The sequence below is a fragment of the Ambystoma mexicanum genome, chromosome 2p (genome assembly GCF_040938575.1).
Source record: "Ambystoma mexicanum isolate Mex_15411 chromosome 2p, UKY_AmexF1_1, whole genome shotgun sequence".
In the NCBI taxonomy this organism is placed as follows: Eukaryota; Metazoa; Chordata; class Amphibia; order Caudata; family Ambystomatidae; genus Ambystoma; species Ambystoma mexicanum.
In genome coordinates, this window is record NC_090923.1 from 1187827632 (window position 1) to 1187852358 (window position 24727).

The window sequence follows — 24727 nt, forward strand, 5'->3', positions numbered from 1 at the left end:
TCCATTTCCCATCTTCTTTGCCTATAGCTATCAGAAGATGGGGATCAGGATTACAGGCTACACTATCTTTCTTTTTAAACAATGCATGCTGGTCCATAACCTTTTATGCACCCCTTCTCCGCCATCGGAGTGAGATGAAGACTTCGGCTAGATGTGAAGGGAGGTTCCTTTGAGCAGTGTTTTGCAGAATGTGATGTTGCATTACAATAGGCTGTGATCCTATGATCCTATAGGAAAATCTGGGTGAAGTAAAGTTTAAAATGAGAAAGCACCACCAGATTTGGCCTACTATATACATAATCTTTACAGAATATTCCAACAGTGCGAGGAATTCATTCATTACCCAAATACTTCTCTATTTTCCCGAATAGAAACTATGGTTGGGTGTTTTTCGATTTAATTTGCTTGGTAGAGTAGAAAGGTTGGGCCCTCATCGAGGCCTTTCCAGGGAAAATAGAAGTTGTCGCTTGTGCTAGAGTTCCTTTGACTTGCAAACATTAAAGCTCCTAATGGCAAAAGCGAGACAACCTGTTCCTTGAGGGGATTATAGTTTAGCAAGTTTGTGTCTAGGTCCCATTATAGTAACTGTGAGTTCTGGCAAAGGCTTTTAAATGGTGATCCAGTCTCTAATCATTACCCTGGTTAGATATATTGGGAGTATACAAGGTGTATTATGGACAAAATATTGATTGAAATTAGAATGTATTAACTGATGAACCAAATTATTTAATTTATTATAAGTATCGGGATTATGTATGTTGCAGATTTATTTTTCCTTTTTTTGTTGTAAAGGGTTTTAATAACCTCATTTGTTGTGTGAAATAGTTTATTTATTGAACGCGGACCTAGCTTCAGGAAGCAAGAGAGGGTTTTACAAGTCATAGGGGGTCGTACACAGTAAGGGAAGCCGAGACGGGCGATACCATTTACTTACTAGCCATAGTACCTTTTTGGTTTGGTAGGTTTAAGCCTGCCTTTCATCCCGACAGACCTTCTCACCAACGCCCACTCTCTATTCTGCATTATGGGACGACAGAAAAAATGCGCTGGGAAAAGAGCTGCCGGGCGCCATATTTGGTGGGGCAAGCATGGCTCTGCACCTGTATGTCAGGCTCCCCGTTTTCCATTTCAGTTTTTTCTGTCCAAGGAATGTTCTAGCACTCTTATCGCTCTCCGGCAGCTAGGCCATTCCACATGTCTCAGAAGACTGCATTATTGGGAATGAAGAATTTTAGCCCATGCAGCGACTTGCCTCTACTGTTGGTAACATGGTGTTCTGTGCAAGTGTTGTACCAGGTTTCCAGTTTGTAACAGTGTGTATTTAATGTGCATGGCATGTCCTGCTAGCCATGGTAGAAAAGCACAAGGCCTGCATAAGTATATCCTTCTCATTTCGCTTTCTGGACTAAAATCCTCTCTTCTTCTCTTCCTCTCCTTAGGTAAGCGTCATGAGAGCTTTGCCGCTGCTGGCCTTGCTTTTCCTCCTGGTGAGCCCACACCATATTGCTGCTTACCCCAACTTCCAGCACTCCGACACCACTTTCAACCACCTGGCCCAGGACGGCGAGACGGGCTTCCTCTATGTGGGGGCTGTGGACTTCCTCTTCCAACTCTCATCTGATCTTGAGCTTACCGCGAACGCCCAGACGGGCCCACAGGATGACAGCCCGGACTGCTTACCTTTCAAAGATAAGAAGGACTGCCCGCAAGCCCACGAGACCAACAATGCCAATAAGGTACTGGTGGTCAACAAGCGTGGCCACGAGCTAATCACCTGCGGGCAGGTTTTCCAGGGCATCTGTGAGAAACGCAGTCTGGAGTCGGTGGCAAATGTCTTGTATCAGACGGTGGACCCTGGCGACAACCAGTTTGTGGCAGCCAATGATGCTCAGGTGACAACGGTAGCTCTGGCCAGCAACACGACAGATGGCCGAGAACTTCTCTTTGTGGGACGTGGGATGACCGCTAAACTCTCTGGTGGAATACCACCCATTACTGTTCGCCAGCTCAACCGGCAACCGTTCTTCTCCAATGAAGGTCTAGGCAAGCTAGTGGTGAGTGACTTTTCCGATTACAATAATCACTTCATGGGGATCTTCCACCATGCTGGCCATGTCTACTTCCTCTTCTTCAGACGTGGGCCCAAGGCTCAACTGGAGTATGCCAGCTACGTTGCCCGGGTTTGCGACCAGGATGTGCCGCTCTACTCCTATGTGGAAGTACAGCTTGTCTGCCGGGATGAGAGTGGCAAGAACTATAACCTTGCCCAGGCGGCCCACCTGGAGGCACAAGCAGAGGAAAATGCTACGCTTTTTGTGGTCTTTGCTGCTGGGCTCGCTTCGACACCTACGGCAACGCAGGAGACTGCCCTGTGCGCTTTCAGCCTGAAGGAGGTGAATGCGCGACTGGAGAGGGCCCGGGCGCTGTGCTACACGAAAGCAGGTCGGAATGAGAGGCAAGTTGAGGAAGCAGCTATAGAATACGGAGTGACATCAAGCTGTGGGACCCTGCCCCAGGTAGGTCGGACACAGGGAGCCGTAACATGGCGGGTGGGAGGCTGTCCTATGGTAAACCATGACATCTGGCTGTTGGACTGAGCCAGGTAGCCAAGATTATTAGCTGGTGGGATTGGAGGTCTTGGATATGTACAGTTGTGAGTCACTTCACTATATAGGGCACAACATATGGGGGTTTTAGGAAGGAGCCCCATTGAACACAAGGCGACCTCCAGCTATAGGACACTGCCCCCATTCGGTCATGAAACCTACGGTGATGCAACGCGGTGTACAGCTTATCCTCTAGGTGTGAGGGCAACGCTACAGTACAGGGGCCCATCCAGCTGTGAGACACTTCCCAGGCAGTTTGTAGATGGTGAGTGTTTCAGAATGGCCTCATGGAGCGCCAGCTAATGCACAGATGTGGTGTCAAACCCCAGGTAGGTGATGACAGGAGGGTGGATGGCATCGCCATGCAGAGAGAGAGAGAGTTGGTTCCAACTAGGGAGATTTGCTACCACCAGGGACATACAGGGAAACCATGGTAACCACTTTAGTGTGCCTACTGACATTGGTAACGCCTACAAGTAGGCCTAGATCTGTGAAGGCTCATTGTGAGGTTTTCTGAACAGGGGAACCCCCCCCCCCCACAAGCTTGACTGTAACTGGCTACCCCTGATGACTGAAAGTTATCCCAAACTTCCACCTACAACAAAGACATCCACCAATCCCTTCAACTATTAAAGGGAGCAGCAGAAGTTTTTTAAAAAAAATATTTTTACTATCGCAGGACACAGCCAGTCTTGCGTCTTAAGAACAATTTTTTTTAAAACATGTTTTATTATTTTATTTCTCTGAAACTTAAAATCAAAATTACAATGGTACAAGAGTAGGCCGCTCTGCCAACATACAGTCCACACGATCAAATGCTGAGTCCTATGAGGTGGCAACCCTGAAAGTCCTCATTCAGTTGATGGGAGGGGAAAAAACAAAACTGGACCACTTTTGCATCCATGCCCACAAACCAGTGACGGCGATATTACAACAAAACAACCTGTACCCAGAGGCGTAGACAGGGTAGGGCCTGAGTGGGCAAGGCCCAACCTAAATCTCTGAATGCCCCCTCAGCAGCACAGTGTGGGCATTTACAGATGTTAATGTCACTGCGGTGGGCCCAACTACATTAGCTTAAGCCCCCGCTTGTTAGACAATCCTGGCTACGCCTCTGCCTATACCCATGTAGGGGGCCGTGTATGGCGAGGGGGGGCCCCCGAACATCAGCAAGTGCTACACTTTGACTTTTGATGGGCCAGGTCTTTTTCATTTGGTTTACAGTCGGGCACGTGATCCATACTAACCTTTGGGTATAGGAACTTTGGGATCTTCATTCCTGTGGAATTGACTAAACAAAGGAATGCTACCTTATTATTGCAGAGTGACAAGAAACACGCATGAAGTCAGAGTCCAAGAATGTTTTGTGTCCACTTTATGACCAAAAATTGATTTGATATCCACAAACCAACATGTAGTCCTATTATTGATATTCAGCGTCTTAAGTTTCAAAATAATTTGTGATCACAGGCAAACTGTCTACTGATCCATAACATTATAGACATTTGTTTTATAATTTATTTCATAATGTGCTTAGCCTTAGCCCTGTTCTTTCAAAGCATTCCATAAAAATTACAGACTGCCACGCACTACCATAATGGCTACAAAATGGCAACAGTCACCAAACGCTGCTAGTGCCTGGGGATATTGTGGCAGTGCCTGGCAAATGTCTGTCTAATGCCTATGAAGGAGCCTAAAGTGTTGGCTTTGTCACTGCTTGTTACGTGTACTGGCAGTGTCGGAGGTGCAGAGAGCTACATGTTGGCGGCCTCTGAGCTACAGGTAGCTGCCAAGGGTATCCCTACATATTATCCCCACCAAAAATATCGCCGTACATATGGTTTGTCTCGCCATAGGTGATATTTTTGGGGGGGATAATTTGTGGGAGCGGGGGTTGCGGGCATGTCCCCCGCACATTTAAAAATAATGCAGGGGTGTCCCCCGCACGGTCCATGGCTCAATATCGCTGCAGAAATATGGCAATATTTTTGTGTATCAATATATTTGCGGGGATATTAATACATGGAACCGCTGCCGAGTTACCTGTTGGAATCCGTTGCATTAGAGTATGCAGTGCCCCATATTTATGCCATCCTGTTGCAGGTTTTTCAGCACTCTGGATTGTTGGTTGCTGGGAGTGATGTTCAACTGAGGGACTCTTTCCCCAAATATGTCAGGTGGAGGTTGAAGTGGCCTTCATGCAAACTGCTCTTGAAAGCACTTTGCACACACTGACTTGATCCAGAGTTAATGAAAAGGATGGCAAAGCACTCAACAGACACATCAGCCTGACAGACCTCTGCTCCAGGCCCTGCGGTAGTGATGCCGCCAGAGCACTGCACAGTCCAGGGGCTGGATGCCGTGTATGAAACAATATATACTGCACTCTTAATCTTCCTTGACGCACCAATTGGAGACCAGACTAAGCGATCAAGACCTTGGTTTTAGGAGGGATGAGTGAGGAAGCAGCGGACACTGGATAACACGATTATCATAGTTGATAAAGATCAAGTTCCAGACCGCTTTTTACTAGTGGAAGAGTTCTTTATTTACGAAGCTAATTCTCCTAAGATTAATTTGTACAGTAGAAATAATGATCCCCAAAGAGCTTCAGTTGCTTGGTCCGGCTTCAAGCTGACTTGGGTTTCTTGAGGGTTGATGCATTGTAGCTCTTTCTGGGTGTGTCTTCATTGTAGTTCTTGGGCTTGCGGCTGGGAAACAGCTGCTCACAGTTGTGATGTTGGGGAGCTAGGCTGGTGCTGAGAAAGGAAGTCTCAGTGAATTGCTGACAGTTCTGTGGCACACCACAGTGCAGGGGTTGTGGGTAGGAAAGCGGACGGATCCTCCTGTCCAGCACACTAAGCCAGCCAACCATATCAAGGGTAGGATTTTGGACTGGGGGCCTCATACAATGTTGAAATGGATAATATTGGGACAGATCCGTGTCCTTGGTCCGATCACAATCTTATCCAATTTTAGCTCCGTAGGATGAGGCTTCCTAAGAAAACCAAAGGAGCACCCCCACTTGTGAGGCCTTTCGTTGCCCCCATCTTGAATAACTTGGAGAACTATTACTCGGCTTCCATGCTGGTTGTTGCTTACCAAGATATGATGATTTGCGCTGTAAATAGCCTAGCACCACTGGAAAAAAGGATGGTGAATACTCCAGCCTAAAAAAATCTGGTACTCGGCTGGAATCCAGAAACTAAAACGCAGCAAAAACAGAGCATTACGTCTTTGGAAGAAGACTAGCTCAACAGAAGGAAAAAACAATTGTGCTTGTGCCGTCCAGGCACACAAAATGGCCACCTGCAAAGCAAAAAAGTCTTCCTATGATAAAAATAAAGTGACATTCTCCAACACCAGGGAACTGTTGAAACTCATGAGAGAGCTGAAAGATCATCATCATCCGCTCGTCTCGTCAATCATCAAAGATTCCAGTTGGTGCACTTCTATCCAGGATGCTCTGCTACATAAAATGTATCAAGAGTGGCATCGCTTCCAAGCTAAGCACCATGGATGGATCCACCCCTACTAGGAAGCACGTGAGACCGGTCAATCCACAACCTCAGTTTAAATTTAGGGATGTCTGTGAAGCAGAAATTCAGGCTATTCTGGAAAGAATGAAGCCTACAAATTGTAGGGGTGATGATAGCCCTGCATCCGTTGTTAAAAACTGCGCCATGCCACTCGCTCCCGATCTCAAAATCTGTTAATTCCGCCTTCCAAGAGAGCTACGTCAAACCGGACATCAAACAGGCCTGTACCTCCCAATTGTTAAAACATTAAAATAAACACCCTGGATCCAAACATTGCGTGCAATTATCGCCCGACTCAATTCCTGTTAAAGAATCTGGATAAAGCCGCTCCTCTACAGATTCAAGACTTCCTAAGCCGCCATGACATACCATGCCCAAAGGGATCAGGTTTCAGATGTGCTCACAGTATGAAGTCCACTCTATTGGACCTCAAAGCAAACATCAGGATGTCTTGGCTTCCCAACGGAACTCTTTGGTCCAATAATTAGTGTCTCCTCCAAACCCCAAAGTCCACATTTTTACTTATCTCTAAAAGATCTTTTCCCTCTGCAGCTCCCAGTTTGTGGAATGCCCTGTCCCAAGGGCTTGCTCCTCTCTAGCAATCTTCAAATGCAGCCTAAAAAACCATTCCTTTTGGCTAACTTTTTCTAACATTGACTATCAAAACCCACTGTCCGCTCGACTCTCACTGCTTGATGTTTTCTGTGTGTCTTGGATTTCAGTGCTTTTATGCCCATGAGCCATTATTCCAGCGCTTTAGAAATAAAATAAATAAGTAGTTATTGCTGTTCAGTGCCTAAAGAACCAGATGACTAAGCTGGAGTAGCAGGGGGACCCATACCAATGCCCTAGCATGTTGGTGGATATCCTTTGGGACAGGAGTAACATGATGCATAGGGCATCAGTGGTGGACCCTTCTGTTGGATCTGGGGGTCAGATTAAGTCCCCCCAATCCCTTCCTTGACAAAAATGGATTATGGGATACCAGAGCTCGCATGTACATCCTGTGCTCATTCTGCTCTAAAGGACGCTGCTTCTGGTCTCTATTGGTCAACTTGAGGTTCCGTAGTTAAGATGGGGTTCTCTGCTAGACATGCTCCGGAGAAAATCGGCATAAATTCTTCTCTGCTGCATGGTCCGATTTCTGTGTGTAAACAATAAATGTGTTTGGAACTTTTTGGGTTACTGCTTTCTCTTATGCAATATATGTACAACATTTTATTAGGGTGACTTAAGCTCAAAACATTGGTGAGAGGAATTGTTTAGCTGATTAGTGACCGTATAGTGCTCGACTGATTTTCCCACCACAGTATTTTGCAACTTTCATATGTAAGCATTGCACTTGTAAGGAATCAGAAGTAAGGCTCGGACACAATGATGGTATGCCTTTGGGTATAGAGTTTTATTGATCAAGAAAGGGATGGAAAAATGTCTTTATCCCTAAAACAAAGAGGGATTTGCCTACTTCTAAGAAAGCTAGTTTAATTGTCAGGATGTGCAAAAAGTAAAAGGCCCATCACATGGCTCAAAACCTACCTCTGTCCCTAACACTAATACCCTAAAACAACTGTGCAAGGATGATCTCTTAAAGTAAAAAAGTGTTTGTTGTGGTTCCATCCAACAGAAAAGGTTCCTGTCTCTCTGGTAGTAAACAGTGATGAGAAAACAATACAATGTTAAAAAATGCAAGATTCCAATAGTAGGGTGGTGCCCCTTACCCCTCGATTTCGTCTCATATTTTCCTTTGTTTGGGATTCCTGAGCCCCTTTTGCCCTTAATGTCGCTGGGCTACGCACAAGGATATACTTCTTTATCCCTCCACCTTGGCACGCTCCGCTGCCAAGCATAGGATTCCTTTTATCAGTTCCAGGGTTCCGACACTCTTAGTCTCAATCACTCACGTGGGTGCGGGCCACAGACTCTCAATGACTTTGTTCACTCTCTTGCCAAGCAGGTGTCCTCTCTTGGACTGTTTCTCTTTCTCTCACAGGGTCCCAGACTCTTAATCTTCATCACTTTAAACTTTAGTTTCCCATATAGGTGCAGGTCCCATACTCATACTGAAGCGTAATGTCTGCTTGGTTTACCTCCCTGCCAAGCAAATAACTCTTCCTTGTTCGCGTCTTTCAGGGTCCCAGACCCTATTATTCTTGAGTTGACTATTTGGGGGCAGGTCCCAGACGCGCACTGGAGCTTTATAACCATTTGGTTCATTCTCCTGCCAAGCGTACAACTCTTATTTCTTATTTTTATATTCAGGGTCCCTGACCCACTTGTGTTCAACTTCTCATCGACTTCAGGGTCTCTGACCCTCCCCTTCCAGTTTCTGTGTGCACCCTGTTGCTCCCCAGACCTCTGGACCTATCTTGTTACCTGCGTACCGGTTTGCTTCTTTGACACACGTACCGGCCTTGCCTCTGCAGCTAAGTCCCTTCTTGAGCCTCGGGTATCGATCGGGTGACCAGTGGTATCTGCAGCGGCTTTGCAGACATTTGACACTTCCCGGAGGCACGTTCCCTCTCACGCACTCCATCAGGTCCTGGGAGGGCCAGAGGATTCGCTCAGCAGTCGCCCAAGTAGTTGTCTCATCCTGGACCAACCTCAGCTTCTCCTGTTCCTCCAGTCACGGTTCCCCTTTCTGTTCGCATCTGTGGCTCTGGTAGACCCGTCCCACTTGAGCTCCATTTAGACTCCCACATGGGATTGTTGTACCGTCTTGGGCCAATCACTGGCATTGAGACGCTAGACCACTCATACTGGTTTACAAGAGTGATCCTTGGACTCCTGGTCATCTTCACAGTACCAGTTTCAAAACCACATTCATGATGCTTTATACTTTCTGGTCTTTCATTCTTGTCAGATATGTTGGATTGACTGACCTGACAACAAAACACATTGGCTCTATCTGAAGAGGGGAAGTAGGGTTTAAGGTTTCGAGAAGGGGTTGAGTGTATTGACAAGGCGGCCATACCGTGTTCTCTGATAATGGTCGTCCGATAGAGGGATTTCCTCCCCATGTGGTCCTCCCTTGATGCACAACCCCCAGGGCCACTATTGTACTGTGGACACACTGCCCCAGTCCCCTGGGAAAGGTCTCCCCATACGGGAGAAGGGACGACCTCCTCAGATTCGTCACACGCTATAATAGTGTACGTACTGTAGGAGCAGTGGAGTAACTTTGCTGAAAATGTTTGGGGGACAGGACAGCTAAAGGAAAGGGGCCCCTGCCAAAAGAAGGGGACAAAATAGTGTGCCACGAAGGTTGGGTGGACAAACATTTTTCCCCACTAAAAGTACGCCCATGTCTAAGAGCAAACTGTTTCTTTCCATTCATTGTTTGCAGGAAGTTCTTCAGGATCATAACATTGAGTATCACCCAGTTTTCTTGTAGTGACATTTAAAACGCTCAATGATGCAGGTTTCCTTTATCGGCCAATCTTTGCCTGTTGAGGATTCTACTTTTAATCTTGTGGGTTAAGAGAACAAAAAGTATCTACGATTTGTCATGATGGAAAATGATCGACCCAAGGGTCTCCCGTGGTCCTTCAGAGCCTTGTCTTTCTCTGCAACTTCTGCACCCTTCACCTATGGCCAAACCATCTTTCCAAGTCTACTTCCCTAGAATACAAAGCCTCCAGTTCGGATGGGGAATTAGGGCCAGGACATTTTTTTTGGGCCGAACCACAGGTTATTGACCAAACGCAGCCAATCATCACCTGTTAAAATGTGCAGAATTGTTTATCCAGATTGCTCCATGCCCTGAACCAGATATTCAGATTTTGCCAAGGAGCAACACTCGCCAGACTACTCAGAGCCAATACGCAAATGCCAGGCCAGCCATATCTGAATCTTCAAACAGCACTTTTGTAGGAAACTGTCTGGATGCTTGGCACACCCGACCTTTTAAGAGGGACCAGGCAAGTGCTCTTACTGCCAGTCCAACCGTTGCTCATGAGAAAAACTGGGCACATGGTGTTAACCCCAGACTGCCCAATCTTGGGGGTTCTGGAGGCACGCTTCACTTATCGCCCGACCCAGCTCGGTTCTGGGGATCAGAGGCTACACGGTATCAAATCATGCCAATGGGCAATTTACGAGGAACAATTACCAGAGCATTGTACATTAAACGCAATCTTTTCAGTATCGCACTAGAAGGCATGCAGGCTACTTCCTAGAGCCAGCCGGGTGTCTTTTTTTGTTGTTGTTGTATGCAACAGTCTTCTTCTTGGTAATTGGATGGGATTGAGAGCTGCATGGTGGTCTACCACCACCGAAGCTTAACTGACTGGTTCTTGCAAGCTAGCACCCGGCACTGCTTGCCAGGGTAGGGCCCAGGTGGAAGGAATCTCTCCACGTTGGAAGATCTGTTCAGGGGGTTTCTGTCAAAATCACTGAACTTGCCCTGCTTTGTGTGCCCACCGGCTGAGCACATAGAAGCCCCTTTATTGGGCCATGTGAGCTACGTACGCTCTCATAACAGATTGTAGGTATTTACAGGTATTATACACCCCTGAAGAATGTCCTACATGTTTGTGTTGAAGGGAGAGGCACTTGTACAAGTTGGGAATCTACAATGTACTAACAAGAACAAAAATTAGCCGAAAGTATTGAAGCCTAAGGATCTCAGTGTGAATGAATTACACATGTTGACCTACAACCAATTACATAATTAGGACCCACTTATGTTGGTTTCACTTGTGGTGTTTTAAGTTTTTGCATTCGTTTTATGATCATTTTCATGATTGTTTTTTAATGGATATTATGTTGTGTGATTAATAAAATTTGGTTTTTGAATTGCAAAACTGGTTAATAAGCTACCCTATCATTAGGCACTTTTTAGACATTTTAACTTCTTTTGGCATACGACAAACATTTCACTGCAGAGTAAGAAGTTTGGTTTAGCCCCAACTGTAGCTTATGCCGCTTTGAGAACAGTGAGCTCTCTCTTAACAGAACATCCCCTAACAAAGAACTTGAAGCCCATTTTACAAGCACTACTTTTATTGCACGTTGATTATGCTCCCCCATTGCAAGGGGGCAGTAAAAGAAGGCTTGGGCCCCTCCAAAGTAGCCATGCAGCTCTCCGGGCCAGCATAATATTAAAACACAACCACAGCGACCGGGGTGCTTCCTGTACAAAGGTCTGGAGTAAGACATAGATTCGGGGGCCACTTGGTGCTAGCTGTAACTTTAGGACCATGCCTCCTTCTAATTCCCGGAAGATATGGAGCCATAGAGAGGAAAGTGGTCTGGAGGCTAGGAGGAGGGGTCGGTCTCTTTTCAGGGAATGGCACACCTAGGGCTGCCTAGGTCCACCCTGCCTTTCACAGGTACCAGCTTTCTAGGAAATTATTTCCCAGTGGGCATATCCTGCTCTCTATACAACCAGAAAACGCTGCTGCGCCTTGCAGCCTGCGCTGCGCCCTTCCTAATACAGAGAAAGCACTGTCCCCTACTCATTATCACCAGACATCAAAGAACCTCTAGGACTCTGGGAAACTAATGCACGCTCATTGTTGATGTGGCCTTCTGGGAGAGGACTGGTTCCACTTGTGACCCGATATGCTTTTGTGCTATGAATGCGCAGGTGTTGCTCATGGCTGACACCATACTATGAAAGGCCCTTTATTAAATACATTCCGCTGTCAATGATACTACACAACCCCTCCCCACAACTACACATCCTCCCCAGCACACACACCCACACGCCTTCCCCCTCCACACTAACACTGCCTTGTCTCATGGCAGAATTATTTCAATGCAGCCCGAGCGTGACCAAGATCACACGGGTAATTGTACTCTACAGCACACACTGGGCCTGGCTGCATAACAAAAGGTCCATGGATACTGTACTTGAGTTGATCAAGAACTCTTTATTGAAAGGCAAGTCCAGTATTAAAAAAACACCATTGGTCAAACCACCATATGCAATATTCCTCTCTCTAACCCCAAACGAAAGCATTCTTGTACCATTAACCTTCCCCACCCCTAAACCAACCCCCACTCATTTTCAAACTCCTGCTCTTTCACCTTTTGAATCCTCATTGTCTCCAGAGCTTCTCATCTCCCGGACCTCACGCCCCCCCACCCCCGTCCCCTCCGTGGCTTTATGGACCTCCAAAGCTGATGAGTTACGCGTTCACCTCCAACATCTATACTTGGCCTGCAGGACACCGGTTTGAATTATCAGCCCTTCATTTTTCTGAGATCAAAGAATTTGGAACAATTAACTAAAATGGCCCATATCTATTACTAAAAAGCCTGGAATCCTGGGGATCCCACGTAAAGCACTATCCAACAATGTGATCTTCTACATTACATTTGTATGTTCTTTAGGTCTTAACTGGCCTTTATGTCCACCAGGCTACTCTACGAACAGGACTACCCAAGTCCTGCCCACCCTTTTTTTACCACTAACTGCAAACTCTTCTAACCAAGCCATGTTCTTCCATCCATTAAAAAAAAGTCCCCCTGTAGGCTTTTTTGTTACTTCTAAGCCCCACACTTCCCATCTTTTCGAGCGTCCTCACTTCTGGAACATTCCTCTTCAATATCTAACCTTTTCCTTCTGTTGAACAGGAAGATGGTCTATCCCTGGCCCCTTTCCATACCCTCTTAGGGAACCTCTAAACAATAGTGTCCAAGTAGGGGGTGGCATTACTGGTAGTGTAATGCTCCGGGGACAAGAGAAGCCTGAGCGAAGTGAGTGCTTTAAGGTAGCCTGGAGGCATTACCTGACTGATAATGCCCCCCATCGGAGAGTTATATTGCTATTAGTACCCTGGCATGTCGTACTGGGGTACTAGTAGTATTTTTTCTCGAGTTGAGAAACCGCCTTGAAACCATTACTCAAACTGAGGGGGTTGGGGGGGGGGGGGGAAATGGGCACCAGGGATCCGGGAGAAAGGACTATGCATAGTATCTTTTCCCTTCCCATGGTGGCCAGACCGTGGACGCTACCGGCACAACAAAGGATTTGTTGGGCTGGTAATGACCCAGCGAGGGCCAATGAGCTTGCTTGTTACACACTCATTGACCCTCACTCGGTACTAATAGTAAGAATTGCTTTGTCCAGGTAGTTCCCTTTAAACTGGAAGAGGTCTTTCAACTTTTCCACTGTGCCTCCTATTCCTGAACATTCGAACGACTAGCCACAGATTGACCTCACCTTCTTGGTCACGGGTTCCCCCGTTTATTAGCTGCCACCAAAACACAGAGCATTTTTAAACCCTGCCCACTGATGGGGTGAGAAGTACCAGGTGCACATTCCCTTAGGGGGTGGACACCCATCTGCCTGGAATTTTCAGTTTTCCTTCATGTGCCCGTCCTCGACACCCTCAGTGGTTGCTCCTATTTTAATTCAGTGACTATATGTGCTTGCCTCTTCTCTCATGGTCTTCGTTAACCCACCTAATATTTGGTATTTTGCAAACATTTTCCCTTTTTTCGTTTTACTATAGTCCCTAACTTGCATAATATCCTTGTGAATGAATACATCATCTCCTGCATTCCTTCACACTCACTGACAATCTCCTCTTTGAGTCAGTCTTGGTAATTTCCACCTACATCTCTCTCTCCTCAACCTTAACATTGCTTCTCTGGTTGCTCGTGCTCAGAGCAATGCTGACCTGATTGCACTTCCCTCTTCCCACTGTCTCCCCCTTCTCCTACGCCCTGCCTTTTGCGTTGTTGCACTTGCACGATCCGAATGACACAAGGCCTAGTAAGACCGTTTTTGTCCTCCCGCTGTGTTCCCTCCCTTGTCTTGTCGTGCCTAAAAACACTTGTGTAGTGGCGCGTTATAAATAATGTATCATATCGGCCATCTCCAGACCTTGAACGTGTATCTTACACGTGATCTCTGAATCCCAAAGTTCCCCTTAGACCATCATCAATATTGGAGCCATTAACGGCTGCCTTTTGGAAGCAAATATAGAGTGTAACGCTGTTATGCCCGTTCTCAGCAATGGTGGGACTTTCTATGATCTTTTCCTCCCAACCTAGCCCAATTCTCCAAAATCCTGCATTCTATCTCCTCTTTGGCGGATACATACACCCAGAGTCCATCACCGTCCCTTAAACTAACCCTCCAGCATCACATAAGCCCTCCTGTATCCCGATGCCGTAAACCTTTTCAGTTAACTTTGGATTACCCTCCAAACATCCTACATCGCATCTTCCCTTTTGTGGGCTTGTGCTTTTTCTTTCCATATCACTGTGAAGATTGTGGAAATCTCAGCTGAATTTGTCCACTTCTCAAACATCAACAATACTGTTGCATCTTCTAATTTTTCTTCCCTCAGTCCTCCCCACTTTCTTCTGTTCCTGGTGCCATCCTAGCAAATGTTAACAACCTTGCAAAACTTTAAAACTGTTTCAAAACTGTCTTCCAAAGCCTCGCCACTAATACATTGCAAGGTCATTTGTGGGAATCTGTATTACGGCCTTTGCTTTGTTTTCTCAAGCCACCCATTTCTCATTCTGGTACATCCGTCTGTCTATAGCAGCCAGTTGTAAGGGCTCAAGAGTAAGAGTCGGACACAGTATCCGGTTTCGGGTTTGAAATAGTACTTTTGTTGTCAAAATAATAAGGGGTTGGGGGCATCCTACCTGTCCCTAGGTCTGAGGGGTTTCCTCAACAAAGCTAATGAATGGCTGTGTCAGGATGTTCACCAAATAAAGCATCCTCCGTCCTGTGTCCAAAACCGTAAACTTACCCTTACTTGCTAAACTAAATAGAAGGTAAAATTGGGGATTTCTCTGAGCTATAAACGTATAGCTTATTCTTGACGTTCCAAGCATAAAGTTCTATGGTGCAGAAAAGGAAAGCAATAATGTTCCACCAGGAAAAATGGGTTCTCCCTTCCCCTATGTTTCTTCGGGTTTCTCACAATCTGTCCGGCACTTGTCCTAATGTTCCAATGTTTCCCAAGGCGATGCCTCGCTCCCTGAAAACTAATTTAATCCACTTTATCACACAGTTTAAAGGGGTTGGGGGAGGTCATTCCACCCGTGAATCAATCCCTTCAGTCTTCACTTGTTTGATGTCTTCTTGTCACTCGGAAGAAACAGGGATGTCCTGCTCACTCTGGTTTCTTGTCAATGTTACAGTTCCTTTAATGTCACAGTTCCTTTGCCATATTTACTTTCTGTCTCGTTCTTTGTCTTGTTCCTCTTTCAAGTGGTACGACTTCCCCTTTTGTCACAATTCCACTACTTCAGGTCTGTTCATTTATCTTCTTATCACTGCTTTACTCTCCTGCCAGGGCTTCACGGGTTTGTTACTCCTTTTATCACTCAAAGGGGTAAGGCTCTTCTCTTTCTGCATCGACCGTTATGGTTTCTTGCCTTTACTCCTTCTCTCCCTAGTATACTCTCCTGTCAGGGTGGTATTACCCAAATTGTTCGTTTACAATTGTTCGAATGAACAATTGACCGAATTTAAAGGGTCACAATTGACCTTTTCACAAACAATTGACCATATATATATATATATATATATATATATATATATGTGTTTGTGTTTGGCATTGGGTGGGGGGTTTCCCCCAACATATATGGTACAATTGACCTTCACAATTCAGTCAATTGCGAAAAGGTCAATTGTCATTCGAACAGTTGTAAAACGAACAATTTGTATACAACCGTCAGGGTATTGTAGCTTCTTCTCCATAAGGGGTATGGATCTTCCCTTTGATTACTGTTCCACACTTCAGTTTGTTTTAAATGTTTTTTTTAACCCTGTTGTCTTTTCTTTCACTTCTCTTATCCCTTCTCATTTCACACCTGGCTTACTCTCCTGCCAGGGTGTCCAAACTTTCATATTTGGGTGAGAGTCCCAGACTCGCTGTTTGCCTGGTTCACTTTCTTGCCATGGCTTCTTCGCTTTCCTTTTCACTTTTTTGTATTCAAGAAACGCTTCTCCAGTGTTAGGTCACTGCCCCTTACTTTGCAGACTTCATATAAATTGTATTGTCTTTACTTGGATTTTCAACAATGTTTAGTTCTGTATTAATTCTTCTGCCTTCACTTAGGCTTTTCTCGATATTCGTTTCAGTTCTGTTGCCCTCACTTAGAAATGTCATGATGTTCGTATCCGTATTAATTATATTGCCTTCTCTTCGGCTTTTCGCAATTCTATTGCTTTCACCTAGGCGTTTTACAGTGTTTGTATCAATTCTATTGCCTTCGTCGTTTGGGCTCTCGCACGTTGATCATGCAGTATTCGCCCTGAAGCTCCCCTGTAACCCATGTGTTCTCCCGGGGCTTACCAGTGTTTCTAGGTGTCTTCAGCGTTTGCATTCATCTGTCTCCTTCGCTTCTCACCCACTGACCGGCAGTGCCTTCCATAAGCCGCTTCATTCCCGCATAGACTCCCTCTGTGTCCACTCCAGCTGCCCATAACGGGGACGCGGCAAACTCCTCCCGGCTTGTCCCGCCGCCTTCATCAGCCTCTGAGCTACGCGCTGCACTCCTCTTTCCTCCGGTGTCGCAAACAGTGTCCGAACAAGGCAGTTGCAGTGACAGACTCAGTCCTCTTTCCCGGGTTGCTGAGCTCTGCATTACAAATGTCCCAGTCTTACTTGGTAGTTTCCAACTACTAGAACGCAGTGTTGGTTTTCCGTGTTTGGTCATCCTCATTACTCCATCCCTCTTCTTTGTCTCGGGTGCATAGTGTTGATAGCTAGAAGAGCCTGGTAATTCAGTATCCGCATTACAATAAGCCATACAGGAGTGGGGGTATAAATCCTTGGGTGTTACTAGGAGTTTCCACTGAAGGGTTGTTTAAATCTGCTATTCTCTTGCCTCCCTGGAATTTGTCTTCCCCCCCCCACCCCTACTTGGTCCTCCCACAGGTAGCCAACCCCAGGGTCAGTGTCGGGTAGCTTCTGCCTTTCCCTGGCCTCAAAGGAGAAGCTTCGCTCCAGAAAACCCGTGATGATATTGCTAGATTTGACAGTGTACAGGGTCAGCGGAGAGCCCTTTTATATATCATCTTTGATTTTGTCCAGGAGGAATCCCTGCCATTCTGCTTGGACTTCTGATTTCTCCCTTGCTATCCAACTCCCGCTCACTCCTCCTCCCTAGTAATCCTGTTTCTGTGATCCAGCTTTTAATCATCTTCCATCTAAAATCCCTCTTGTGTGTGACCACTGTAAAAGCGGTCAGGGCACTATTAGCAGCCTCCCGATGTAAAGGCAAGAGGAATTGGGCCCAGAAAATCCCCTGCACCAAGAACGGAAGACCCAGGCATTGAGCATAGTTCAACTGTCTTTATTATGCATTCAAATGACAGGGAGTGCAGCGTGAACAACCGAACATTCTCCACACTCACTCTGTATCTAGGCGGTTGTCAGTTTGTTTTGTCCATTAATGACATCACAAATGAAGTTAGATTCCAAAAACAAACGTGGACCAGGCTAGGGTTAGTAAGGTGAACTATTCTACGTGTTGGTGCACCCATTGGGTAACGATATCTGGTGGCTCCTCCTGAGACCACCTCCAAAAAGTATCAAATTCAAAGTTACAGGTTAGTGAAAGGTGGTTGGCGAGTGCAACACCTCTGAGCATAGGTCCTCTTTGCACAGGGCACCACGAAGCACATACAGACATCATTATGGATCTGGGATGTCGGAGGTGGCGGTAACGCTCAACGTGGCTGCCTGATGTTCCTCGTGCTTGTCAGTAGATCCTCTCCTCTAACTGACCAAGCTGTTTGGACCTGTAGTCGCAGGATGGAAATCTGCTCCTCTGCTGCCGTTGCAGCGCTCCACCGCTTGGGTGAGCAGGCTTTCTAAGCGTCCGGTTGCCTTTTCTTCCCACTACCGTGCCTTTGAGGCTTACTATTGTGCTCACCTGTTTATTCTACGGCGTACGGCTGAAGGGTGGAAAGTTGGTTGTCAGGTATTCTCTGCTGTGTATAACCAACTGATAAACTTGTTGCGTGATCTTTATTTTAACCAGGGGCTTTTACCTCCTCAGATCTATCGTCCACAATGCCACATCTTGCCTCAGATAAGCCCACGAATCCTAGGACTCCAGCTAGACATGTCCAGATGTCTTTAAAACAGGGGTCTGCGATTTTAAAAGCTATGGAAAGGTCGCCAGTACCCAGCAAAAATCGCATTTCCTTAAGTACTGGCATCTAACCTGAGCAGAAGGCAGAGACTCCATGCTAAGCTAACTGAATTGCCTTTTGACTCTACTAATGTCCTTGATCGTGCCACAGCCTTGCACTCTGGGGCTGTTATTGCTGAAACTCACTCGGAGCTGCCGTCTGATATTAGAAGCTTCCCTGATGGTACTACTGTTTAGTTTTCTGGGGCCTTTACTCCTGTAAAATATTCAGAAAGCTGCTGTTTCTATGATGTCTACCGTTATTGGAACACACTCCTCGGATAACGATAGTTCTGTCATCAACTCTAACCACACTTCACCCTCTGGCTTGTACCCTGGGAAAAAGGAATCTCTCGCCTGAGCAATGGAAGCTCTTTCAGGCCAAAATGACCCTCGAGCTTAACACGTGCACCAATCCTTGTGACTTTACTGCATGGCTGCAATATGTGCAGAGGAGACATGATTTGTTTACAGCTGAAGAATTCTGCCTAGCTGACCCCAAGCATCTTCAGGAGCACATGTAGTTATTAATAAAGTGGACAGCCTTTGTCAAACTGACCCACCTGTTGAGAAATTTGATAATCAAGGGCAAGTTACACTGGGTATGCCTGCGTGATTGAACTGTATTGTAACGCCACCAGTGAAGACGGCTTCCAACCTGATAGCCACTATAAGAAATGAGCCCTCACAGTCTGCCAATATTATATCTCCTGCCACCACCAAAAAAGCAGAGTCGCGCCTGGCTGGCATGACTGGGTCTATGGATATTGCAGACAAACTAGCTAATCTACGGAGTCTACGTTTAAGAAAGTCCTATATGACAATGCTTAAGGATGGCCCAATTGGAGACCTGGTCACTGACCATAGGAATTTAATAATCGCCACTGTTGAAGAGCCCTGTGAGAGAACCAGTGAAGCACTACGAAATAAAGTACTGCCATGGCTTCGCCTAAGAACGGGTCCGGGCGTAGTCGGCTTTGATCTGAAGATTGTACGTAGAGTAAAAATTGATGGCTGGTGTACCTTGAAGAACGGAGATTGTTTTGGTTGGGTGTGGAACCAGTAACCTCGCTGGGTCTCTGTAAATAGATGCCACTTTGATCTTCAAATCCAAGACTCGTAGTCTGATACTCAAACACGATCAAATGCTCTCTGCTCACAGAGACCCCTCCGATGTTATTTGGTGGCTCTTACGTATTTTTGCATATTTATTATGTTTATGTTGTCTGTACGTTTTTGTTTTGTGTAGCGCTCATAGGTCTTTGGGCATGTAGCTCTTTACAAGAATTCAATAAATACATTTAAAAAAATACGCACTGACACCGTTGGCGAAAGATAGCTTGCCCGCTGAAACAGATAGCTGACCTACATGCAAGTACTTGCACCTTCATCTCGAGGACATGACCTTTGCATGGTTTGAAGGAAGGCAAGTTTGCAAAGACCAAATGTATTATTTAGGTCCTCTCCCTGGCTATGTTCCCCTTCAATGTGCTGGACTCTCTCCTCTTTCTCCATTAGTGTTCCCACCCCCTGCCACTTCCCATTGCCTTCAGGACTTCGCCTGAGCCCAACTGTGTACTTGGGATGGTGGTAAAGTCCACTTCCTCGTGGCCGATTCCCAGCCAACTCTCCAGGCCTGTCCCTGGGGTTCTGTCTGGCGGGGGGAGTAGTGCACAGTCCATTTCACTGTCCGCCCCCACGCCCCCCAAAATGCTGTTTCTAATCTCCCTCTAGGCCTGCCTGGCTCGCCTATGTGTTTAGCATGTTGGTGCTCCCTTCCCCATAGCCATTCACAACCAACTGCTTTAGATCTATACCCGAGGCGCCGTCTGGCCAGGCTGTCACCTGGCCCCTTTTTTGTTTGTTTTCGTCGTTGGGGTAGCGCTTTAGAGCCACCTGAAACCGTGGCATTGGAGTACAGATAGGAGGCAGATTGGATATGAGGGATGCACAACTTGTGGGAGTGGATGGGCTATTTGCCAACCGACTGGAACCCCCCAAACCCCAATGTCCAGGGCCGCGCAAATTCCTATCGCCCTGTTTACCCTCTACCTGCCCAAAACACACTCCTGGCATCAGGCTGCGCTAGCACAATCATGCACCAACACCAAACTGTGTGGTGCTGTGTAGGCCCTGCTAGTGTATCTCTACTGGGAGGCAATTACTTAATTGCTCCTTGTGTAATCGAAATGTCTTCAGCCACAGCATTTACAAGTGGCTTGGTTTATAAAAAATGCTGTCCTTTCACTAACCAGTCCTATTAAAACAAGTATGGCAAAGCCAACAGTTTTGGCTTGTATATAGGTATTATTCTAATGCTTACACAAAAGCCAAGGCTGTTGACGTTGGCAATGCTTGTTCTGCATGGGCAGCTGCCATAGCTCGACAGTTGAGGCACCATCATTCCAGCCAGCACCTTAAAGATAACCCATGTGCCCATCTACTGTCCACCTTCTGCTCCTTTCATATGCATCACACAAGCGGAGCAATGAAGGGGTAGCAAAAATATTTTTCAAAATGACGTTTCGCTGGATTTTTCTGCTGAATTTCCACTTTTTTTTTTTTTTACAACAAAAAGGAGGGGGTGGCCCTTGCCCCTCCCGGGCCACCCTCCTTCTGTATACCTTACCCAAACTTGAATTCTATAATTTAGCAACAAAAAAGTGGTAAAGTATATGCTGGAAAAAAATCTGATGAAATGGTCATTCGGAAAAAGTTGGTAATGCCTTCCTCGCGGTGACTAAAAAAGTTTTGGACGTGCACAGTTCATTGTATATACAATCATATGTTTTTGGGGCTGGTAAAATTGTACCCTGCACACTTTACAGACCTATAAAGTGCCTTCCTTGTAAACCAAAGCACTTCAGTTCTCACCCTCTTCTTGTTCCTCTGCAGGATTCTCCCAAGATGTATCCCTGTGGGGGAGAGCACACCCCCAGCCCCATAGCCAGCCGAGTCCCCCTGGTGTCTCGGACATTACTGGTGGGAGTCCCGGGCCTCTCGGCGGTGGCGGCTGTGGAGGAAAGTGGGTCTACCATTGCCTTCCTGGGAGACACGCAGGGCAACCTACACAAGGTAAGTGAGCAGCTCAATGCACCACCGACGATAAAGGAGCCTATGGGTGCCTCGCTGCTCAGAACTTCTAGATGGCAAATGCACCCCCTCCACCCCTCCTACCTCTTCCCTCTCTGGTCTCCCTCCTCTCTATAGCCAGTGGGTCTTCCCCCAATGGTCCTTGGTGGAAGAACCCAATTGCCATTGGATGACTTCCATGACTAACATGAGCTGAATGTACCTTTGGTGGATTTGGGATGGAGGATCGTTTGCATATTGGTTGGTCATCCGGACATCATTCAATAGCAGGGCCGCGAATGCCCGCGCTCTAGAAGAGTGTAGATGTTTCTCGCATGCTTGGGTCGCAGAGCTTGTTGAAAAGGTGCTTTTACCAGTGCCCATCTGTTTTTTGACATTGCTAATCAAAGGGCAGAGCCAACAGAGCCAACCCTAGTAACAATTGGTTCCTCATGTGCAAACATCAGGCAGCCTCTATCCAGCAGATGGGACCATGATGTATTGGGGTGTTTCTGCATGGAGGCCTTCAAGCCTTTATTTGTTTTTATTTTATTGAGCATTTGTAAGGGACTTTACACAACCGAATTGTGTTTCAAAGCACCACAGGGCTAAATAGGAAGGGAACAAGGGAAACCATAACAATGGCAAAAACAGTAAATATACAGCCGTGGTCCTGCTAGGCCTTGTGGCATTCGGATGGGTAAGTGCAGTGAGGAAAGGGCAAGACATTGGAGGGAACGATGGGGGGGATGAGGGGTGGGGTAAAGCAGAGGAGTTGACAAGTGCTAGTCATGGGCCTGGCAGGTAATTGCAAAGGGAGCCAAGGAGGAGAACCTAAGGCTAAGTTCTAGTACCTGGGCGCACAGAGGTGGGATGTGGCGCCGCCAAGCAAGTGGCCCATAAGGGCAGTGCCGTCGGAGGGGGGATGGGTGCTGGTTTTGACTGGGAAGAATGGCCTGGCATCCAGTGAGATTCCTGGGGAATCTGGCCACTGGTCACTGCGACAGTGGGGTGATTAGCAGGGAAGGGAAAGCGGTAGAGAAGAACTGAGTTTTCAGCAGTTTCCTGAATTGAAGGAGGTCTGGCTCAAGTCTGGGAGGGGCAGGGAGGCTGTTCCAGAGGGAGGCACCAGCCGATGGGCCAGTCCTACCTCGCACTCTCTGCTTGGAGAAGCGTTTAAGGAGTGTAGGCCTCTAGCAAGAGGAGTATTTGGGGAGGGGGGAAGTTGGATGTGGCGTGGTCCCAGTCCCAGTCCCCAGAAGACCTGGATGATGCAGAGGGTCTTGAATTTGATCCTTGCAGCCCCTGGGATCCAGTGAACAGATTCTAGGGCTGGAGAGACACAGTCCCTGGGCTTGAGGCCAAGGATAAGTCTTGCAGCCCTATTCTGGATTAGCTGCAGGGGGCGAAGGAAGGAAAGAGGGAGATTGAGGAGGCTGTTGCAATAGTCCAACATGGAGAGTACCAGAGCTATTGAGATGTGAAGCTTCTGGCGGAAGGTGAGAAAAGGAAGAATGCCTCTGAGGAGGTCGAGCAGGAAGTGGGACTTCTTGGTAGGTCCATGATGTGAGGGGTGAAGGAGAGAGCGGAGTCAAAGATGACCCCAAGGTTTTTGGCCTCGCAAGATGGTGGGGGTAGAGGGCCCAAAGAGGGTAGCCAGAGGGTAGGAGGAATAGAGGGCACAAGTGTCCCGATGAGGATGATCTCTGTCTTACTGGCATTGAGACAGAGATAATTTGCTGCACAACATGCCAGAATGGCAGACAATCGGGATGAGAGAGGAGGAAAGGGGGGGCGGGGCAAGTAAAGGGCAGTTTAAAGTAGAGCTGTGTGTCTTGGCAGAACACTGGAAATTAGGAGAGAAGGAGATCCGGTGAGCAAGAGGTGCGAGATAGACCTTGAAGAGCCATGGCGATAGGCTAGAGCCCTGGGGGACGCCACAGGTAGAGAGGATGGTGGTGGTGGGGGTGGTGGAGGAGAAAGGGCCCAGTTGCAACGGAGGTCAGCCTGTGTCCAGGGTAGGACTACATCTGTGATTGCAGGTGCTTTACTGGTATGTTAATGGAGTGTCCCTGTGCAAGGGTGGCCGCAGAGGTCTTCTCCACTCTTTGCAATAAAGGCGCAGAGGTCATTTACATTTAGAACCAGGCACACATGATCAACGGTCCAGTTGCACTGAATGGATTCTCCAAGGTAAAACCTACATTGGGGGGAATAAGGGGAGAAACGATCCTCATTGCATCATCCAGCGGGTTCTGTAGCATGTTGCCCACATTATTCCCCACCCCCTTCTCTTCAGTACCTTGAAATGGGGACTCCTCTCCAAAAGATCACATGCCGGGCGGTGTAGCCTGGCCCGGCCAGGTGCCAGAATCTGTCCTGCTCCCCTCCAGGGTATTTGTTAATCCTTTTATCAAAGTATTGTGTAAACCGCCAGAATGCCACACATCCAACCCTCATCGATTGTCATCTGGTTTCCCTCTGGGATCTATGGCATAAGATAAAGAACCCGTAGGAAACGGTGTCACAGGGTCACAGAGTTTAATATTGGGAGGGTGATGGTGAAGGGAGGGTGGGGATCTAGCTGGGAACCTAAACTTTCTATTTACTCAAAAAACCACCTCCACTCATGGACCGAATACGCCCTATCTGAGGCTTCTCTTTAAGAAATCGACTCTCCAGTCAAGTGTTGATTGGTCATTCAATGTATTGGCAATTCCGCATGAATCTACAGCACTTGCGTCATCTCTGCTGCTTCGCCCCCTTCCCAACATGCAGAAATCACCAAGAAGTATAAAGTACATGACTGCATAATTTCCATGAGATATTCTTAAAATGCACGTCAGCGTTCTCTCGTGTTTGTATCCGCCCCTTCCTATGAGCTTTATTCAAACCCCTGCCATGTTTTGGCCCTTCTTGATATTGGGCATTCCTCGGGGGAACAGCAGCCCGTGCAAGGAGGGGAGAGGGTGGGGAGAAACCTAGTGAAACATAAAATTAAACCGAGCAAGCTTCCATCACTCTGCAGAGCACTGTCCAAGGGATTCAGCTGCCCTCGCTCAACGGAGTACTGTCCAAGGGGTTCAGCTGCCCTCGCTCAACGGAGTACTGTCCAAGGGGTTCAGCTGCCCTCGCTCAACGGAGTACTGTCCAAGGGGTTCAGCTGCCCTCGCTCAACGGAGTACTGTCCAAGGGGTTCAGCTGCCCTCGCTCAACGGAGTACTGTCCAAGGGGTTCAGCTGCCGAACGGCCATTAATGACCAAAATAGTCTGCCTTTTTTCACCTTTTGAAGCGGTTCGTGGACTTGTTTGCCGTCTGGTGATAAACCAACTTCCCACTAAGTCAGGGTGATCCACCAATGAGAGAGACCCATGTCAAACTCTGTACTGTGT

At 47.0% G+C, this 24727-nt stretch overlaps 1 protein-coding gene across 4 annotated transcripts in view; it reads left to right on the forward strand.

The window, feature by feature from the left end:
• Positions 1-24727, forward strand: part of PLXNB3 (plexin B3) — a 446830-nt gene that overhangs the window by 258108 nt on the left and 163995 nt on the right. For all 4 annotated transcript variants that reach the window (XM_069645379.1, XM_069645380.1, XM_069645377.1 and 1 more), the window contains 2 exons: positions 1440-2516; positions 21158-21337. In XM_069645379.1, the coding sequence (XP_069501480.1) occupies positions 1440-2516; positions 21158-21337 (1257 nt within the window). The remainder of the gene's footprint in view (positions 1-1439; positions 2517-21157; positions 21338-24727) is intronic.